We start from the raw sequence: 19873 nt of genomic DNA on the forward strand, positions 1-19873 counted from the left end.
AGAGGAAAGAAATAACCTCAGGCTAGCGGGTAAAAAACATTTGGCAGTACAAACAGAACAGGGATGGGGAAACTGTGCCAACATTTTGCTGACTTAACACAGTGCGAAGGAGGGGAAAGGAAGACGAGAAACAAGAGGAGTTTAGGGGAATAATGTGGGCTAGATGAAGACAACTCAACAGGGATCCTTCAGGGTTGAACACAGCTCAGTTTACACCCACCCACTCACTGAGCATCCAGGCTCTTTTAAACCTTTTTCCCCAACAACACTCACACACTCTCTTGCTCTATCTCACTCACACACAGAGTTTGAGGTATGCACTTGGCTGGTACGTACACTGTTGCAAACAGAGGACACAACAGTGTCCTGCTCTATTTGGGTCTTGTGACCTGCAGCATTCTAAATGGTCTCATGATTTGATGAAGGTGGACAATGAACACATGAACAAAAACAAAAAAAACATTTGCTTTGCCAAAAACTGTGCAAGGCAAATAAATAATGTTCCCAAACCATTTGTTAATCTTCCAACCCACAGGAATTTAGATTGTAGATGTAGATTTAGAATGTAGATTCAGATTCATTTAGATTCAGTGTCATGTTAAGGTTTTTTTCTTCCTGAAGTGCACAGAAAAGAGAAGTGCATGTTTGTGGTAGCAGACAGAAACCTGTGAGAAGTGAGAGCTGTGACTTTCTCACTTTAACAGTGGTGAGGCTGGTGAATTAACAGTAGCTGACAAGTAGAGCTAAGAAACTGTTGATGCATGTATAAATGTGTGTGTGTACACTTTATTATTGAATAATAAAGTGGTGAATGCATGTCTTTACCTTGTTGGGCTGTCCAAAAAAGGGATTGCCAGCGCAACGTTGGTTGATGACATCTCTGATCAGGTGTTTCTGCCCGTTGTAGGTGGTGAGGACGCTGATGCGGTCAGCAGGGTAGCCCAGTAGACGCATGTACATGTACAGGGCCACACAGTACTCAGCCTCGCCCAGGTTCTATAAAACAAAACGACCACACATTATTTGATCTGCCATGTGTGGAGTCTTAACTCGACCTCTTCTCCATCCATGCAACATCTCGCTCTATTCCTTTCCCTGCCTGTGAAGTGTCAACTTGTCAATTTTCCAACCAGATAAAAAGCCCTCTCATTAATGCATGAGTAGCCATCTGATTTGGGCTGGAATTAATTGGCTCAGACAGAACTCGACACCACTAGTCAGGCTAGGACAAAATGTCCCATTCTAGGATCCGCTGCACAGAAGGCACACTTCTACCGTGGCTTTGATATCAAAAAGTGTTACAAGGTTGCATCATCAAATCTTTAATCACTCATGTTGGTGGCAGGTTTGTTTTAAATGAGTACCACTGTATATGAATTGGAAAAGGAAAGATATTCAAAATAGTTGTTGCATGAGAACATGTTGATGGTGTTTACCAAACCTGGAAATGATGACACACGAATGTCTTGTTTTGTCAAAAACACTCAGCCGATTAATCAAATATCAAAATAATTATACATAAACGATTAATTTAGTCATCGAGTAATACTTGTTTAATCAAATAATCGTTGCAGCCCCAGTTGTTTGATTCCTGTGTGTGAGTGTGTTTGTGTGCTGGCTCCAAGGCCACACACTGCCCTTCAAATGTGACCAAAAAACAGGGCAACATTTTTGCATTATTCATGCACTTTCAATTAAGCCTGGATTGCAGCCTCACATCGTTGATAATAATTTATGCAGTTTCATCAACTATTCCTGATCCAGATGCAGGGGAGTCAACAACACATCAAAAACAGTGACAGCCTTTGTTGTTGCTCACCCATCACCTGTCTCCACATGGCACAAATCCATGTCTTTAATGGCCATATTTTTATACCATTAGTTCTTTTAAGACTGAGGTGAAGAATGTAAAAAATAAAAATAAATAAATAAAAAATCTAGTCTAACCTCGGGTAAAGCCTATCATGCCACTTGGTCTTCTGTATTTTAAAAAAAAATATTGTGAAGCAGAGGAGGCTCAAGTAGCAAGCCTAGTAGCTGTGTTAATCCCCTTTGTAACAATAGAAGATGTGAATTATGATAAGAATCTGCCCCGTTTGAGCTATTTAACAACTTCGGAGGTGCTATTAACACACAGAGAACTGATATGGAAAACGCTTTAGCAAATGAGCCAAAGAAGGACAAGCAGACCTTTGGACTATGGTCTGTGTGTGATGATGTACAGTTCCTGGGTGAGTATAAAGGAGGGTTTTGTGTAGTGTTTGTTCAGCTGTGACAGACACTCAGCACGCAATGGTTACAATTGCTCCTCTAGTGTCCAATTTACTACTAGGAATGTATGTACATATATGTGTGTAAGATTTCACAGAACACAGGGGACATTTTGGTCGGTCTACACTTAGTCTGGATAAGACTGTGTTTTAGGGTCAAGTTAGAATTAGGTTAGAGTAACAGAGAAGGAATTCGTTTGGTCAACACGTGTCTTCACTAGGATAGAATTGCAAGTGTGTGTGTGTTTGGTGCAGTGAGTGCGATACTGGCATTTCCCCCGAGGAGCCAGAAAAATGGCAGGAGGCAAATGGAGTTGAGGTTCATGTGACCTGGTGCCTCGAGAAGTGCACATGGTCTGGATTTAAAAACAATAAGCTTCACAGTGCACAATGTTCAAGGCTGCATGAAGGACTGTGGTATATTCACTGGCCTAAACTGGCTCTAAACAAACTGGTTTCTCAATGTATTTTTCATCTATCCATTCCATCTTTAAAAGATACAACATTTTACAAAACTATTATATCATCAAAATAAACAACTATGTTTGTTTTACTGTTAACATTTACATTGTGGCTCTACTAAAAATAGGGTATCTAGGCTCCTATACTGTCTTTGTGCCAAAGTATTTTTTTTTTCTTTTTACACATCCCTTTATTCCCCCCACACCCAGCCCACGCAGTTTTGAATGTCTCAGCAGTGTCATAATGAAACACATTGTGGTTCCTGGTGTGAAGTCAAACACACTGGTTTGTGCTGAGACGCCAGTATTAGCTGCAGACTTAATAGGGTTATTAATATATCATATGGACTAGTAGCCAAACTATTACTTTTTAAAAATGAATGGACTGTTCTGATGGAGCCGATTCTGAGTAAAAATGAGGCAATGGAAGATTATGTCTCACTGATGGAGCAACATGTACATTTGTGAATTACACATTCTTTAGAACCGTTGTTGCTGTTACAAAATATATATAGAAGTGTGCAGTGAGTGATATTCTGAATACTATGTTTACAAACTGAGGAGAGGGACAAAACATCTATGCTTCAGAAAAAAACAAATTTTAATTAGATATTTATTAATTTTACTTTCATTGTGGGTTTCTACAAATACTGTAGAAAAAGCAGATTTTTCAGTAAGTATTAGATTTGTTTTTACCTGTGCTGTGTGTGCATTTGTGTACTTTAAATCTGTACTACTGACCTGGTAGAAGTAAGGATTGGGCTCAGATTCTCCCACCCCATTGAAGTCCTCCACATTAATGAGCTGGAAGTCAAAGGTCAGGCCAGGGTTGGGGACCTGGAACTCAGGCAGTCGCTGGACGTGAGGTAGGTTCCCGAGGTGTTTGTAGCGCCAGTTGTACAGGTTACACAAGCTGTAGGTAGGTACAGGATAAAAATGATGCCCAAAAAAGATGAAAAAAAACATGCTGCACCCTTTGAAGTCAAAATTGACTTTATCATTGTGTTTTGCCAGGAAGACCCACCTTGCACGTGCACGGCCCTGCGCATCCAGATCGATGGTGGGCACCCCCAGGCGCACACACCGCGTGAAGAGAGACTGCTCCATGTTGGAGTACTTCTGGAAGGCCATGTTCTTGATAACAGGGGGCAACTGGTGGTGGTCTCCGATCATGATCCAACGCTTCAACCTGCTGTAGCCGTCCTCTGGGTTCTACAGAGAGAGAACATCATAAAATATGTGGTAATGTCACCTGTAAAACACACTTCAAGTTATCAAGATAAATAAACCAAAATATAACCACCACATAACTTAAAAATGGTTTTATCACTGAAATTGTTGATAAGAGATTGGCTGAATAATTATAAGTGAAGTTAAAGAAGCTACAACTGTGACATATACCTGTCATAAGGCTCTGACTCACTAGAGATAAACAAGGGAGCTCTGGTGAAGTTATTGGATGAGCTGATGTGCTTAATGATCTCATCTGTAAAAAGTCATCAGCACTATCTCGCACAATTAGGCACAACTACCGAAGACGAGCACCATTACTGAGCTTGGAGGCCATCAGTCAGCTCTTAACAGAGAAAGTCAGACACTACAACACTGATACTTGTGTTAATGGTTAAACTACACGGACTGTGGAAATTTACAACACTATCAGGGGCCTGGCAGTACATTTTCAGGCACAGGTATAAATGTCACGTCTTCATTCATTAAGTGTACACATATTCCATTTTTTATGATTTATTCATGAGAGGAGATACCTGTAACAACAGAGGGATGAAGGTCTCGATCTCCAGAATCTGAGCAGCTTCTTCCATCAGGATGTTGTCATACTAATGAAAAGAGATTCAGCAGTTTAACACCTTTAATACTTAAACTAAAGCAGGCAGTCAAATGTGTGTGACAATTGAAACGGCTCTACCTTAAATCCCAGCTCAACCAGGTCATGACGTTTCAGCGCAGCATGTGTGCAGGTCATGGCAATGATTTTGGCTTCCTTCACCAGCAGATACTTGGAACGGTCCAGTCCGCTCCTCAGCAGCTCAAAGGCTCTAAACTCCTTCCAGGGTAAAGAAGAGAATATGTGATTCACTGCTCACAGATGCTTGAAAAAGACTGTCACAAAGGGCAACTATAATGCTGAGAAAACCTTCACTGCCTTTTAATGAAGCACAAACATTAACATAATCCCCCTGCTTTCTACTTTCACGAGGTAAAACCAGACTCATCCATCTCAGGTGATTCAATAATGAGTGGGCAGCTCAAAGTCTACATCTGGCATGAAAATGCATCTCCACGCGAGTCTGTGACTGAACCCCTCTCTGTGTGCAAATCATGCAATATATTATTGCAGATAGGAAGGTGTGAGCAACTGAGGAATGAAATAAGAGCTCACTCAGTTCAAGAAGTGATAAAAACCAATACATACAAATAAATAAATATATGTGAATTGGGAAACACTGAGCAGTGTAGTCATATTTTAAATTAATTATGAAACTGTGTGCAGTGGTGGTCCTTTATTGTGGCCTAAGACACAATCACAAGAGAAGACCACCTCAGATTGTTGTCTTGAGTGATTGGATCAAAAATGTGTCCTCTGTGCGTTTTTTTCCATTTGTTTTGATTGATTCATCTGAGTGATATCGTGGTCGTGTGGAAAACCATACGGTTTGGGGGAGAAATTAATGAAAAGTGTGTGATATTCAGGTTGCCACGGTAGCTGTACAGGGGGTAGTAAACGGAAATCGACAGAGACAGGACTGAAGAAACAGACTCGGACAGTGCTGGGCCATAAATATTTGATGCGTTACAATTTTAGCAGTATATTAAAACCAATCAAACCATACAATATTGATGAGTTCTATTTTTAACCCTTGTGGCTTCAGAGTGGTTGAAATCAAGACGGTAAGGATACACGGACACTGAAAGGGAAGCAGAAAAAACCCATAACCAATGGGCAAAGGTGGTGGGACTGCAGAGGAGGAAACAGGATATGCTTACAGAGAAGATTCCCAGGAGGCACACACTGTCCTTGTCTGTCTAGCAATAAATGCTAAGGATATTCCGATGACAGCTTGTTCCAAACTGCTTTTACTTTTGAATCGGCAGACAGAAACGCAAATTCTGCAGGATGTTGCGTTCCCTGCCCTGCACCACTGACAGCAATACCTCTTAATGGGTGTACAGACTTCACTGCAGCATGGGTGAGGCTCAGGGAGGAGGGAGGAAGAGGTACTGTGATGCAGCGATACAAAGGCCAGCCAGATAAATCAAGGTCACCACATGTGTTGGAATATTACCTCCAGCCAATAACTTTTTATTGCTTTTCAGAGACCTTTTTGGTGTTCCCATAAATCTGAAATGTTATTGTGAGAAGATTCAGTGTATTGTTGTGTTGCTCATCTTTCCAAAGGCTCGGCAAACATATCGCTACAGGTACACAGTAAATGAGGCGGAAAGTATCTCATATGATGATTAACTTTTTAAGTGAAGCGAAAGACAGATGATGAATAAAGGGAGGGAGTTGCTCATAATAGGCACATTCACAAAGAGACAGCCATTTTCTCATTACTATTAAATCTACAACAACCTGTTACCATGGTGACTATTAGCTAGTAAGACACAGTTAGTACTGCATGTGTGCGTTTGAATCAGTGGAACTGTACATGTCTTACTATTGCTGTGAATCTCAGTGAATCAGGTTGAATGTAGTTGCAATGATGTGCTCTATAAATGTCATGTTGGTGTGTTCTTACTTCCAGCTGGGTAAATATTTTCTTGATGTGGCGGTAGCAGCCCTCTGCTATATCCATGTCCTCCTCAAATGACCGACCCTTGAATACAGGCTGGGGGGCATTGGAGAAGTACTTGTGGAAGGGAAAGGCGGCAGCCACGGCCTCCACCTCCACATCCTTGCCCTGTTTAGGCCGGACTTTGCTCATGTACTGCTCCCAGCGAGAGATCACCTGTTAATGGGCAGAGAAGGTGTTTTCACATATTCAAACAATGTTCAAACCAGGTTTGTCCTTTCATTTATGTAGCAGAATATCACATATCAATGTATAAATGCTGCTACTATTATTTATTGAAAAAGGAACACCCACATCAAATATAGTGGTACCACAATTGGATTTTAATTTGCAAAATTGCTGATGACTACTTGGTTGATGGAGTTTTAATGTTTAACCAAATTATGTCCTATGCCCAGGCTAAATGGCGCTTGCTGTAATTCCTAAATAATTATTTGACCTCAGCTTAAAGCACATTACACACAAATGAACAAATGAAAACAGATAGCGCCACTCTTTCAGAGGTACCCCCACTGAGCACCTAATAAACCAGCTTCACCCAAACAGCAGGGTAGTCTAGTCCTATAAATACCCTGGTGGAAGAAGAACTTTAAGAAACATTAATGAGTCTGCTGGAGGATTTAGCCTAATTGTGTGTTAAGTATCTGTCTGTACAGACTATTAAGACAACCATCTAAACCTTAAGTGTGTCTCTGAGTCTCCGAGTAAATCGTTATCATTGATCACAAACAGAAAACTCTGCTCAAGGTCACAGATTCAACTCCATAACAAATCAGTGTCATTTACATCTTTTAATGTCACAGCACTTCACCTTCAGCCAGTTTCCAGAGCTTAAATAAATAGAATAGAAAAAGAAGTGAGCGGAAATAGGTGAGCTGACAGGGTTTCTGTGATTGTCAGAAACAAAATTAAATGATGGACTTGTCAATTGGTGATTATATCCATCTTTGTTTAAATTTTTTACTTTATTGTTTTTATACAAGACACAACCACTTTAAATGTCACTTCTTCCTGCATTTGTGAAGTTCACATTCTTTTCCTAATTCCTAATTCATCTTTAACATTTTACCAACAACAAATTAAAATGATGGATTGCTGTCAGTAAAATGAACCAGAAATATTGGTGGCCAAAAAGCATGAAAAGGGGGGGTTTAACACTAACATTTCTCATTAAATTATTATTTTATTTATTTTATTGGGGGCCCATACAAATCACCATATGTGGTTGCTAGGACACATTACACTGAAAACCAAGTGACATCCCTGGAAGCAGCATCACATTTGTGTGTTAAGCATGTGTGAGAGACTTAAATCTGCTGGCACTGAAATACACTGCATGTTACAGTAGGTATCCAAATGGTTGGATTTTAAACCGAGTGCCCATCGTCACTGAATGACTGTTACACCCAGCACGTCCTTTAGAAACCTCCTGGTGGAGCTTAAGAATGCAATATGTAATTGCATTTTTCTTGCAGCCTGAGAGGACAGTGATAATGAGGTGACAAGAATAAACAGCGAAGGATCAGTTTTGAGGTATTTGCAGCTGAGAGAGTCGAATGTGGGGGGATGGAAACTTCAATTATTTCTGGATTTGTGTGGAATAGATGTGTCTGAGGAACAGGCCAGACAATACAGAAATCTATTCTAATTATTTCTGCAAAACATCCCCTGAATACTCTTAACTCTCTTGTGCTTATAAATCAATATTTACATTCATAAAACATATAAATATACAGTGAATCTTACCTGGTAGAGATAGAAGTGTCCAGCAGTCTCACAGGTATAAGACACATCTCCTGGGACATCTAAGCTCTCCTGTAACCTCCCCACCTCTCTGAGGAGCTCCAGCCTCCTGGCGAGGACATAGTTCACTCTGCCGTATCTGGAGACAAGAGAGCACAGCACGGTTATTCAACAACCTCTGATGTGATCCATACCATCAAGTTGGGAACAGCTCATGAATTGACAGATAGAATTAGTAGAGCACAGTTGGTATTAATCTGAAGGGTGTCATGTTACTGTTGATCTGATTGTGTAGAGTTTAGATAATCACCTTCACTGTGTAACCCTTGGATCGGAGCATATGCATGCTCTGATTCAGGTAATCCGAGGACACACAGTTTAAAATTATTAGCGACTATGATCCTTTCTGAAGAAGAAAATAAGTGTTCCTGAATGTATAAAGGGTGCTGAGGTTCTATCATGCATCCTATTGTGCAGCTGAGCAGCAATTAGCAGGTGGCAGCGAATCGAGCAGCACACACTGACAGGAAGTGGGAGGGGTCATAGGGTAATACTGGAGGTGAACGCTATTTTTAGACACAGTGCAAAGATCTTCAGTCAGCAGATGTCTCAAGACCGCACTGATCTGCCTTAGAAAAATAAAATCTCATATGTGACCTTGCTTCCCATCTTGCACTCGGCTACTCAGAGACTGCAACCCAAAATAGATGCACAAGTGTGACAACAGTTACTTTGTTATTCTACATCCAATAAATGTAAATGTGCTCCAAGCTGAATGAAAGCACTGATTTTAATTAATGTATGGCACAAGTCAACAAACTATTTTTAAATGTGATATAATCTGAACTCCACTTACAAAATATCATTGTAACAGCACAAAAAAACTCATCATGAAATCCTGGGGGGGCTTTTTTTAATTGATAGTGCTGTAGCTTTTCCTTTGTCAGACATTCTGAGGAGCAATGTCTTACATTTTTCATCTCATATATGCACAGTGTTAATTAAAACTCTCTGGCTCTTTGGCGTCAGTGGGGTGGAAGTAGTGAAGAGTCTGCATGTTGTTATGAGGAAGCCAGGCAGGCGGGAACATATTAAATCCTGCTTGCTAAAGCTCAACCTTTTACATCTGTGTTGCTGCATAATTTAAGAATGTAAGAGACTGCTTTCCCCGGGTTCAGACCTCAATCCTCCATATAACACAATTCATTCTACAGTCCTATGCTCACACTGCACAAGCAAGTTAAGGCAAGGCAAGGCAAGTGAGGGAGAGACATCCACTCCCCCTCCACCCGGTAAGTGTTGCTAAGAGATATAGGGAGCAAATTGCTCAGTGCCACAGATAGATCAGGTGGTAATTAACAATGTCAGCTATAAGGGAACTTTAAATAGTATCAACCAAAACAGTTGTATTCAATACAAATGAGCTATATTTGAAACAAGGCAAAAAAAATGCTAATAAAAAGAAGGCACTGGCTGAATTGTCTAATAATAGTGTCGAATACAGCAGCAGCAGTCATGTAGAACTGAAAGAACCGTAGATGTTTTTTTCTTTTTTTTTTCTTAAAATCTGTCATGAGTGCTGAAAGTGCACATCCCCACCCCTCTTTTTCCACCTCACTATGTCTCAGTTGTGAGGTCTGAGCCGCTATCAACACCAAGAGTGATGGGAACTACTCAAGTGTTACTTGACAGTACTCCAGTGGTTCTTATCTGGGGGCTATTTCTTTCTGTGCCATTTCACCAGCATGGAATAACAAACAGCAATACTATGTTTTATCACAAGTTCTTATTAGGTTGTAGACAAAGCAAGTTGTGAGACTTGTTAAATGGAGGGCTCTGGTCTGAGCAGATTTGAACATTTTTGTGCACTTGAAATTATTGAAAATAAATTTTAAATAAAAATCTCCTTGAAACTATAACATGTTGTGTAACATTATGTTCACAATTTAAATACAATAAAATACATATTATGGTCCAAGTATTAGCTATGATTTGTATTTTGGAGCATTTCTTAGTTGTTGGTAAAACATTACTATAGATCTTATAAGATCTAGGCTAATATTTCAGAAAGATTTAAGTAAAATGTGCCAATCCAAATGTCATAAAATTATTTGAGAATGACTCATTACTTATGCCATCTGGGCCAGATAAAAAACAAATAATTATGGCACTTCATACTTACAGTAAAATCACCTCTCTCTGGCTTCTTGAAAATGTTTCAAGTGCAAACAGACTAATGGTCGGTTCACAAAAGGGTCAAACAAACAGAACATTGCCTGTGAGTGTAGTGCTGTAGGGAGAGATCCCTTACACCAGGGGAGAGGCCGAGGAGGCCAATGATGCCTAATGAAGATAAACCAGGCTCCTGACCTGTCATATAAGAGTATCAAGTAGCCCCTGTCACTGCGTTGGCTCAGACTAATTATGTATGAGGGCAGCTGGACTGCTTAAATACGAGTGTTGTTTGTTGACCGTTGTGATCCAACTGTGATGGTTGCCTGTGTAGTGCATATGTACAGTGAATACTACTATTTTTATAATGCGCCACCACACATGCATGATTAAATACTACTTGTCTCAATTTTCACACAAGCTCTCCGTTTGTCTAGGTGCAAAGATCTTTGTAAGCGTTCTTTTTTCTCACCTGCTAAAGTCTTTCTCGGTCTCCAGCTCCTCCTCTCCATGGCCCAGACGCAGGAGGTGACGCTCATCGATGTCTAGAGCCATGATCTTCTCAAACAGCTGGTTCAGAGCCTGTTGTACAAAGAACAACCATCAAGCAAGGAAACCACTTCCATCATGTGTGAATATTGGTAGTCATCGCCTGTGTACATGCAAATAAATTCTGACTTTCTTATTTCAGTCACCATACATTCATGCAGATTCTTCATACAGTGCTTTAAAGACTTACCAGAGGTATTAAACTGGTATAATACAATTATACTACAGCATTATCTAAAGCTCTACAGTTCCACCTACTTCAAATATCAGCAATATCTGAGTGCAGAAGTGCTGTGTTGCGTGTAGGCAAACCTGATTTGAATGTGTGACAATGAGGGTCCTCTGCTCAGGAAAGTTGTGATAGAGGTTTGAGATGATCTGCACAGCAACATCTGTCTTTCCAGTACCTGGTGGTCCTACAACCTGGAGAAACGGAAGACATTTTAACAAAATAAATGACAAAAGACAACGAGACAACTGTGCCATTTCAGTTAATTTAAAAGACATAATTGTCTGTATAAGAAATATTCTTCTCCCATAATGATGGAGTAAGCAACCCACAACATTTTTTGTTTACATTTTACGGTCTATTCTACCATCTACTATTATTTGGATTGTATTTTTTAAAAACTGAGTAATGTATCGGCGCGTCCCTCGTTTGGTTACGGCACAGAGAGTCTTGCCCTGTAGACAGTCTAGTGGATGTGACAGCTAGGCCACAGGCATGTCAGAATAGGCTATGTTATTTCCTAGGAGTTAGCCATGCTTGGATGGATCCAATGCAATGTGGTGTTGCCTGGCATGCCAAGACAGTCCCATTGATTGTGCAGATGGATGAAGAAACAGAGAGCTACTGGAAAAGCAGAAAAGCTGGAGGAGGTGTAAATATCTTATTATCTCAATGCTTGAAGACCTTCATCACCACATAGAAGTTACTACAAAAATAGGTCTTATATTTACTTAATGGGAGTAAGAGCACATCTCATTTATTAAATAAATATTCAAGAAACAGGTTGGTCTTAATCTGGGTCTCTCAGGTGAGCAAATTCTGCTAAAAATAGTGAGCACAATTAGATCCCCTTGCATAAATCAGCACATAATCATCATCTTCTTGCTTTCCCTACATGAAAGCCAAACAAGGCAGACTGGGAGGTAGAGTGTGTTTGTTATGGCTGCTAATGACTGTGACATATGCCAAGAAGGGCGGTTAGAGGGAGTGAGAAGAGGAGCAGAGTTGTTTTACGACTCTGCTCACAGCCTTGTTGGTGCATTTACCTCAGATAGCTGCACAATAAATTACTCAGACGCTTCGCTGCCAGCTCCCAATCACCAGAGTGAAATAGCACTTGTCAAAAAGTGTGTGTGTTACATTAGAGATACCAGAGCAGGCTGGGATGACATGGCTCTGGATGTGCATGTATCAACTGCTGTTAATGTGATATTTTATTTCACTGCGAAATGCCAAAATTATAGACGGGATTTCGGGGGGAATTTGTCAGCACTCTAGATCAGTGATGGAGATAAGAGACATGAAGCCTCAGCATATTTACTGTTGAGGGAATCCCCTCGGTATACATCTCAAGGATTAATGACTGTAAATCTGTTGGCTTTAGAACAGCGAGCTGGAAAAGTGTGGGCCAACTGTATCAGCACTCACTGAGGCTGTCCAGACAGTATCACACTCACTTAAGGATATGCATGATAACTTGATATGTCTGGAATCAGACAGATTGTCCTCCTATTTAAGTCCACTATGTCCAGGCTTTATGCAGTTTATTAACAGCAACTCCAAGAGATGTTGTCCTTGATGCTGATATCGGGCCCTTTTTTTCACCTGAATGAAGAACTGAAAGATGAAAGACACTGAAAGACACCTAGGCTTTTACTGTGATCCATGGTTCATCCAATCAACTGCTACGCTTTTATTTAGAGTATCTGTGCTTTTCAAGCACTTTCCATTGCAGCATATTCTGTTTAACAAACCATCTGGTGCATTAAGCAGGGAGAGTTTTGAAATGTGATTTATGATGCAAATCTGTCAGGTTTTCTTCAGGGAGCTGAAGTGTATCCTGAAAACATATGTCAGCATGTTACAAAGTGAATCACCAAATAGCAAGTCCTTACCATGGTGAGACCTGGCTGCATCCCAGCTCGGATGGCTTCAATCTGGGTTGGAGTGAACTGGATCGTATTCCTGTAAGAAAAATAAAAATCGCTGATATTAATAAGGCAAGTGATTAACCTAAAATGCTAAATGGCCTTGACAACATTAACACATTTGTTTTCAAATGTTTTCTTTTTAAGGAGGTGCTTAACGCTGCAGGTTTTGTTAGAAGTTTTCTTTTGAGATCGTCTTGAAAGACAGACTTGTCCCCATGGACATGTCAACATTTGAATATCAAAGCTTGACCTAGAAATCCTAAACCATCACCGGATGAGACATAAATCTTGATGAAGCCATTACGCTGTGGCATTCTAATGAGTACAGGAATATGAAAGTATCTTCTGTTGTCCTTTAATGGCATACAATCCATCTATTAATGTGGAGACACCACAGAGACAAAATATAGCTGGACCCAGAACAGGGTAGTACCTATTGCACTTAGAATGTTCATCTGTTTTTAGAGAGGAGTGAAAGTATAAATAAAAACTGAACAACATCTTAACTATAATCTTGTAATGTTGTTAAAGGAAGGCCTGAATCTTGGCGTTGACCTCTCTCACCTTTTGGGCTGATTGTAGGGATATGGCCCACGGTTGGGAGGGACATAGGGCTCGACAACCAGGGTTGTGTCTTCCTCTTCGTCTTTCACTTCTTCTTCATCTGATTTTCTCTTCTTCCCTTTGTCTGTTTTGTTTGAGATGGGAAACTTGATTCTGGAAACCAAAAGATGGATGGAAAAAGAGCATCAGCATCACATAGCATAAATGTTTACCTAGTATGTAAATTATATGACCGATAAAAAAAATCTTTGACTCTCACCTGAAAGGAGGGACTTGAAGGTCAGGATTCTCCTCAGTGACTTTTATGGTGCTGCCAGGGAAACATGAACGCAAGTGGTCCAAGGACAGAAATGTGTCATTGAAGTCCAGTGCAGATATCTGATTGGGCATTTTGGAGTAGTGGGCACTGCCTGGGTCACCGTAGCCGAGGATAATGTCATGGAGCCAGTCAGGCACGACACACTCTGTGTTCATCAGGTGTCTGATGGTCTCTAGCACTGCCTGAAACAGAAATAGTAAAGTAAGAACTTGTCAGACAACAGACAACCAAGAAACAAGAGAAGATTTAACAGGATGACTGGATGGCAGGTAATTATGTCAGTTATATTTTAATGAGACAAACTGTCAAATACCCTGTGCATAAAACTGTTTTACTTTTGTCTGTGTCACACATCAAAGAGGGAGGAAAAACACCTCTTGATTACCATTACTTCCGGTTTTTCATATCCATGAAAGAACATCACTTCACTTCAAAAATATCTTAACCTGCTCTAGCTGTGAACAACAGAAATGGGTGTGCAGAATTATAAAAAGGAGATTTGACAGAGCTGCAATGAGAGGCTCTGGAATAAGAGGAAGGATCACATATTAGTATGACGAACTTCCATGAGCTGCCCTGGCCCTAACCTTGCAGCTACAATTCCAGTGAGAGTATAATATGTGCAATACATCACTCAGCAGTGGTGTTGGTGGGACCAGAGCTCAAGGTCTGAAGATAAAGCACTCAAATATGTTGCCCGGTGAGGGGTGACCTGTGTGCTTCAGAATTTAGTACAAAACCTTGAAATTGTTCTCCTTGGGTTTTCGTCTCATGATGATGTTGAAAGTCTCATAGGGGTCTTCGGTGCCACTCTGAATACTGCTGGTCATGTCCTGCTGATACTGGTTTGGGTCGAGCCAAACCCGGAATGTTCTGGCATCTCCTCGCAGCTTCGGCTTTGGTTCAGGTCCTGCGACAGAGTGATGGAGAAAGCAAGGGTGTAATGATTAGTGTATAGTTTTTTTCTGTAATCAAAATAAAAATCTGTACCTAATTATGTGCAATGTGTAATGTGTGTAAGTGTAGCTTTCACAGATGTCTAAATAGATTATTGTGTCTATTTAGACACAGAGAAGGAGATTAAAGCAATCTTTTTGGCCTCTGACGCATATGTCCATTCATGTATATATATATGTCATTGTACTGTCCTCACATTCATGAAGAGATGATATTGTATCATTCATGATCAAAAGAAAACAAGATGTTTTATCTTTCCCAACAACTTCAACAAGTGCTTGGTACTCAGTTAGCTAGAGTACCACTTATCCTTGTTGAGGATCTGAAAGTTTAACAAAGCCGACACCAGCAGTAAATGTCTTTTTCCTGACAGGATGCCTTTTAAAAATCTCTAACCTCTGCATATTTAATCCAAACAAGATGAGAGGGGATAGGGGAAATGGTGCTTCAGTACACATATATAATCAACCATTCAGAGGAATTGCACTAGGACGCGGGAAAGAACACACATGGTAAATAAAGCCCAGGACTCACCACGATAAACAAAATGTTGGAACAAATTGTTGCTGGAAATAAGTCATAAATAGAGGTTCATGTTTTCATATACTATATACAGAGAAAAGCCTCTAGTCCATTAAGTCCAATAATAAAGTGGGGGCAGGACCCAAAGCTCACAGGTGTTCTTTCTGACCTCGGGGTTAATGGAATGTGAACAGGTCAGGTCTCCCTGTGATTGTCACCATGACAACGCTAGCATGAACCTGTCCTGAGGACCAGTCAGTGGTTAATCATGTATAGGAGGTGACGGGAGGATGGATGTCATGTGTCACTTGTGTGCATGTGTGTGTTTGTATTGGTTACCCTCTTAGGGCCCTTTCTGGTAAAACCAGGTCTTAATTAGGCAGATACTTATCCTTTGGTTTGGGCATTAACTAGTTATGGTTAAGGTTATAGGGAGAATGCTTTGTTTAGGCTGTGTATGAGTCTGTATGTGAGCATACCTTCCTCAATGACACGTCCTTTGTCATCCAGCATGCCCTGCACCTCACAGCCCCTCACATACGCCAGCCCAGTCTGATCAACAAAAGACTGGCGCCGGTCGAAGCGTGTGCCATAGAGCAGCATTGGCCGCACTGTGACCAGAAAGCAAACATCATGCTTCCGCAGACCTACAGGGACAGAAAGGATCAAATTAAACAGGATTTGGAGACACGGGGAGGATAAAGGTGAGACAGAGAATTAATTTAAAAGAGAAAAGGACACTAGAACAGAACGGTGTGAGTATTCCCAGTAAAACAGAACAGTAGTGTGGAGGATTTTTAAAGGGGCAAGAGAAACTGCTCTGTCAGCGTTTGCCTGATCCTTCATACACAAGGATCTAGGTAAATGATTGGGAAAGAGCTAGTAACATAAAAGTAGCTATTAAAAAAGAGAAGACATAAAATTGGAATATATATTGGTATCGCCGACTTCTTTTTAAAAGCATTACCCCACAAAGACCAAAGGGATGTGAACATGTCACATATCTTTCTCTTGAAAGTTTAAGATCATTGTGCTTTTTATGTTAAGTGAAGTGATTCAATGTCTTTCGAACCAGTAAAATTATGTATTGTGTCTGTATGAAACTAAAAAGAGGGGGGGGGGGGAATGTAGGCTTTGCGTTATGGTGCATTTAATTTACATTGGTTGAAACTGGGAGTATGGCATTTATACACTCACCTTTACATGTTGTGCTGCTGCTTCTCATTGGAAATGTCTCATTACCCCAACACAACATGTCAGGGTGAGTGAATGCATATGAATGGTAAGTATACTGAAATGACAGACAATTACCTTCCCACTCATGCTTGATATGATCTTGTACATTGAGGTTGACGGTGACATCCGCTCGAACGCGAGCAGGCCAACTCTCTCCGATTTTGGGCTTGGCAACTTCTACAATGGAAAAAGAGGTGATTGGCTGCGCCATCCTGGCCCAGCCTCCAAACACCACTCCACCATACTCCGATTGCCTTATGTATAGAAACAGATACAACAAGACGTTAGACAAGCACTGTGGGCTGTTGGCAAAAATGAAAATCAGGTGGATTTAGGGCAGAATAATAATCATTGTCAGTGTGTGTGCAACAATTGCATTTGAAACTCAATCCCTATGTACGATATAAAAGAAATTTCACTCTTATTACTGCACATGACCTCTTAATACATTGTCTTTGGGTACATCACCCTGGAGATGCACTGCACCTTCTGAATCTATAAATACATTACCAATGAATCCAGACTCTTACGACTCTTTTGAGGCATTAGTAATGAAAGACAGAGTATAATCACAAATGTGCATTCAATAACCTCTCCAGACTTTTCTTTTTACGAGCAGTATGACACTATGACATCAACAAATAGAAACATCTTTTTTGATTTTTTTGACAAGAACGCAATTAAGGTTTCTGGATAAGGAGCACAGATGTTCTTGCAGAAATATGGACATCTCACCATGGTTTCATACGCCAAATGACATCTTCTATGTCCTGTCTGATCTCATAAGTGGACTCTAGACGGAAGAGGTTAAAGTTCCTCAACAGGTAGTCGTGGAGAGTCAGGAACTGGAGATTCAGTTTGGGTAGTGCCAGGCAACCTGGGAAGAAAAACACATGAATGGACACACAGGGTGTATATTAAATTAATATGAGTAATCTTTCGACCTCTTAGTTTAGAGGTCTCCACAGTGGATCATCTGCCTCCACCTTGCCATATCCCTTATGTCCTATTTCATTATACCGACTGTCCTCATGTCCTCCTTTGCAACATCCATAAACCCTTTCTGTGGTCTTCCTTTTTTCCTCCTGCCTGGTAGATTGGTCTGGAACATCATTTGTCCTATTTAAACACTATCCCTCCTCTGCACATGACTAAACCATCCCAACCTTGCTCTTACTTTTACATCAGAAATCCCTTGAATATGTTAATTCCTAATCCTAAAATACCAAACTTAAAATACTTTCTTTTCTTAAGTTTTTATATTTTCAAGTGCAAACATTTGAGTGGTCAGAATTATGTAACGTGCTTTCTTGCATCATCAAGACTATGCAAGCTTCTGAAGGTGTCCTTGCCTGCTAAAGAGGATTCCCTGAGTAAGAGGTGCCAGTTCACTCCCTTGAGTGTCCTTAGGATAAGAGATGACAAGATGTGGGTGTGCACTTGTGACGGTGAAGGACTGGCAAGACACTGAAGATAGCATTTGGGCTCACCTCACTCATAAAAACACACACAGACGTGCAAACACAGTTACATTTAACACGTGCAAATGCACTTACCTTCGCCTGAGTAGTACTCTGTCGGGACAATGTTCTCATCCCAGATTATCTTCTCTGTTGGATAAAGGGGCATCTGGTTAAGCTGCTCAATCTGAGAGATTCTGCGCTCATGTCGCGACACCTATGTGTGTGTGGTGGAAAAGAGAGAGTGCAAAGACAGAGGGAAATTGGGTTAATGAACAAATGCTCCTCTGAAATTGGGCCTCACTGTTGAAGATAATTATCTTCTACCGCTGTAGAAGAATGACCACTGAAGAGGAAAAACAGGTTGTATCATATAATTTACAAATGAGGCCAATTACTTGCATTACCCTTAACTTAGCCCCTCTGCGAGACCTCGGTTGGAGAAAATGTATGCTTCAAAATGGGCAAAAATGTAAATGGTTATACTGCATATTCTGGTACACTAGCTGCTCAATGGGTTCTAATGTGCTTATGCCTGGAAGGCCTGAGAAGGGATATGAACAGGTATTAGGTCAAAAGTAACAGGATATCACCAGGAATTATCTGTTCAATCACCCATTACATTTTATGACAACACAACAACACAAATGTGTGTGATTCAGTAATTTTTGTGGATATTCCTTTTAAATAGTTTTGTAGAACACTGCTAATAAGAGAAATAATTATTAATATGATGTGCGTGTATATCTTTCTATTTCATTGTATTAGTCTGGGACTCCAGCACTGGCATTGTATCTGTGCTCTTCTGATAAAAGTCACATTACATTAAGTATTCACTTTGTCAAGGAGAATGATATCTGCTGCTGAATACAAACCAGCTCATCTGAAACACCAGAGGAAATAAAAACCCTAAATGAGCCAAACACTGGCACTGGTGTAAAAGCAGTGCTAGCTCCCAGAAATAATCATGCACCTTAAGCACATGTATGACTGTTTGCTGCATGCATGATTTGTGTGATCATGTGGCACAGTTCAGGTTCTGTGGCCCCTTCCTGTTTAACTCGATACTGGTTGTTGGGGGCAACCTTAGGCCCACACAAATGAGACCCTGACATTGTCTTTTACAGCAATCCAATCACATAATTATGAATCAGTTCTTCTCCACTGGGTTCTCAAAAAGGACCAGGGGAGAGGTCTGAGAGGGTAATTATGAATAACTGCAGGAGAGCCTTGAATAGCCCACTATGATGAAGAGGTCTACACCACATGCAAGAGTGCGTGTTGGGAAGACTGATGGGACAAGGGTCCAGAAGATTCTGGAGGGTTTTTTTTTTTTTAATAAATAAAGAAATTAAATAAACAATAGATGGGGAAACCAGAGAGCTTAACCAGTAAATAGGAAAGGTAATAAATAAATAGACAGCCTTTTTAATCTCATCAGCACTGTCTCCAATTTACCCTAGGTCACACAAATTCCCACATAAAGCAGTAATTGGATTAGAGGGCAAATTCAAGAGACGGCAGCAAGGGAGAGAGGCAATTCTATATGTATCCTAAGGTCAAGTTATTCAATTAATGATCATAAAGTAAGAAACACAAAACCTATTATGTTTCAGACTGCTGACTGGCCAGTTACTGGTACACC

The 19873-nt window shown here is 40.5% G+C and overlaps 1 protein-coding gene across 2 annotated transcripts in view; it reads right to left on the reverse strand.

Annotated features, from left to right (window-relative positions):
• The window catches only part of aqr (aquarius intron-binding spliceosomal factor), a 39108-nt gene that overhangs the window by 8825 nt on the left and 10410 nt on the right, over positions 1-19873 (reverse strand). For both annotated transcript variants that reach the window (XM_083910839.1, XM_083910838.1), the window contains exons 16-32: positions 18325-18445; positions 17504-17645; positions 16844-17022; positions 16012-16179; positions 14794-14963; positions 13994-14235; positions 13735-13887; positions 13135-13204; positions 11323-11433; positions 10934-11043; positions 8293-8428; positions 6493-6702; positions 4659-4796; positions 4498-4569; positions 3756-3943; positions 3473-3644; positions 826-996 (exon numbers count right to left, since the gene is read on the reverse strand). In XM_083910839.1, coding sequence (XP_083766965.1) covers positions 826-996; positions 3473-3644; positions 3756-3943; positions 4498-4569; positions 4659-4796; positions 6493-6702; positions 8293-8428; positions 10934-11043; positions 11323-11433; positions 13135-13204; positions 13735-13887; positions 13994-14235; positions 14794-14963; positions 16012-16179; positions 16844-17022; positions 17504-17645; positions 18325-18445 — 2553 coding nt within the window. The remainder of the gene's footprint in view (positions 1-825; positions 997-3472; positions 3645-3755; positions 3944-4497; positions 4570-4658; positions 4797-6492; positions 6703-8292; positions 8429-10933; positions 11044-11322; positions 11434-13134; positions 13205-13734; positions 13888-13993; positions 14236-14793; positions 14964-16011; positions 16180-16843; positions 17023-17503; positions 17646-18324; positions 18446-19873) is intronic.

The sequence above is a fragment of the Microchirus variegatus genome, assembly GCF_963457635.1.
Source record: "Microchirus variegatus genome assembly, chromosome: 2".
NCBI classification, from domain to species: Eukaryota; Metazoa; Chordata; class Actinopteri; order Pleuronectiformes; family Soleidae; genus Microchirus; species Microchirus variegatus.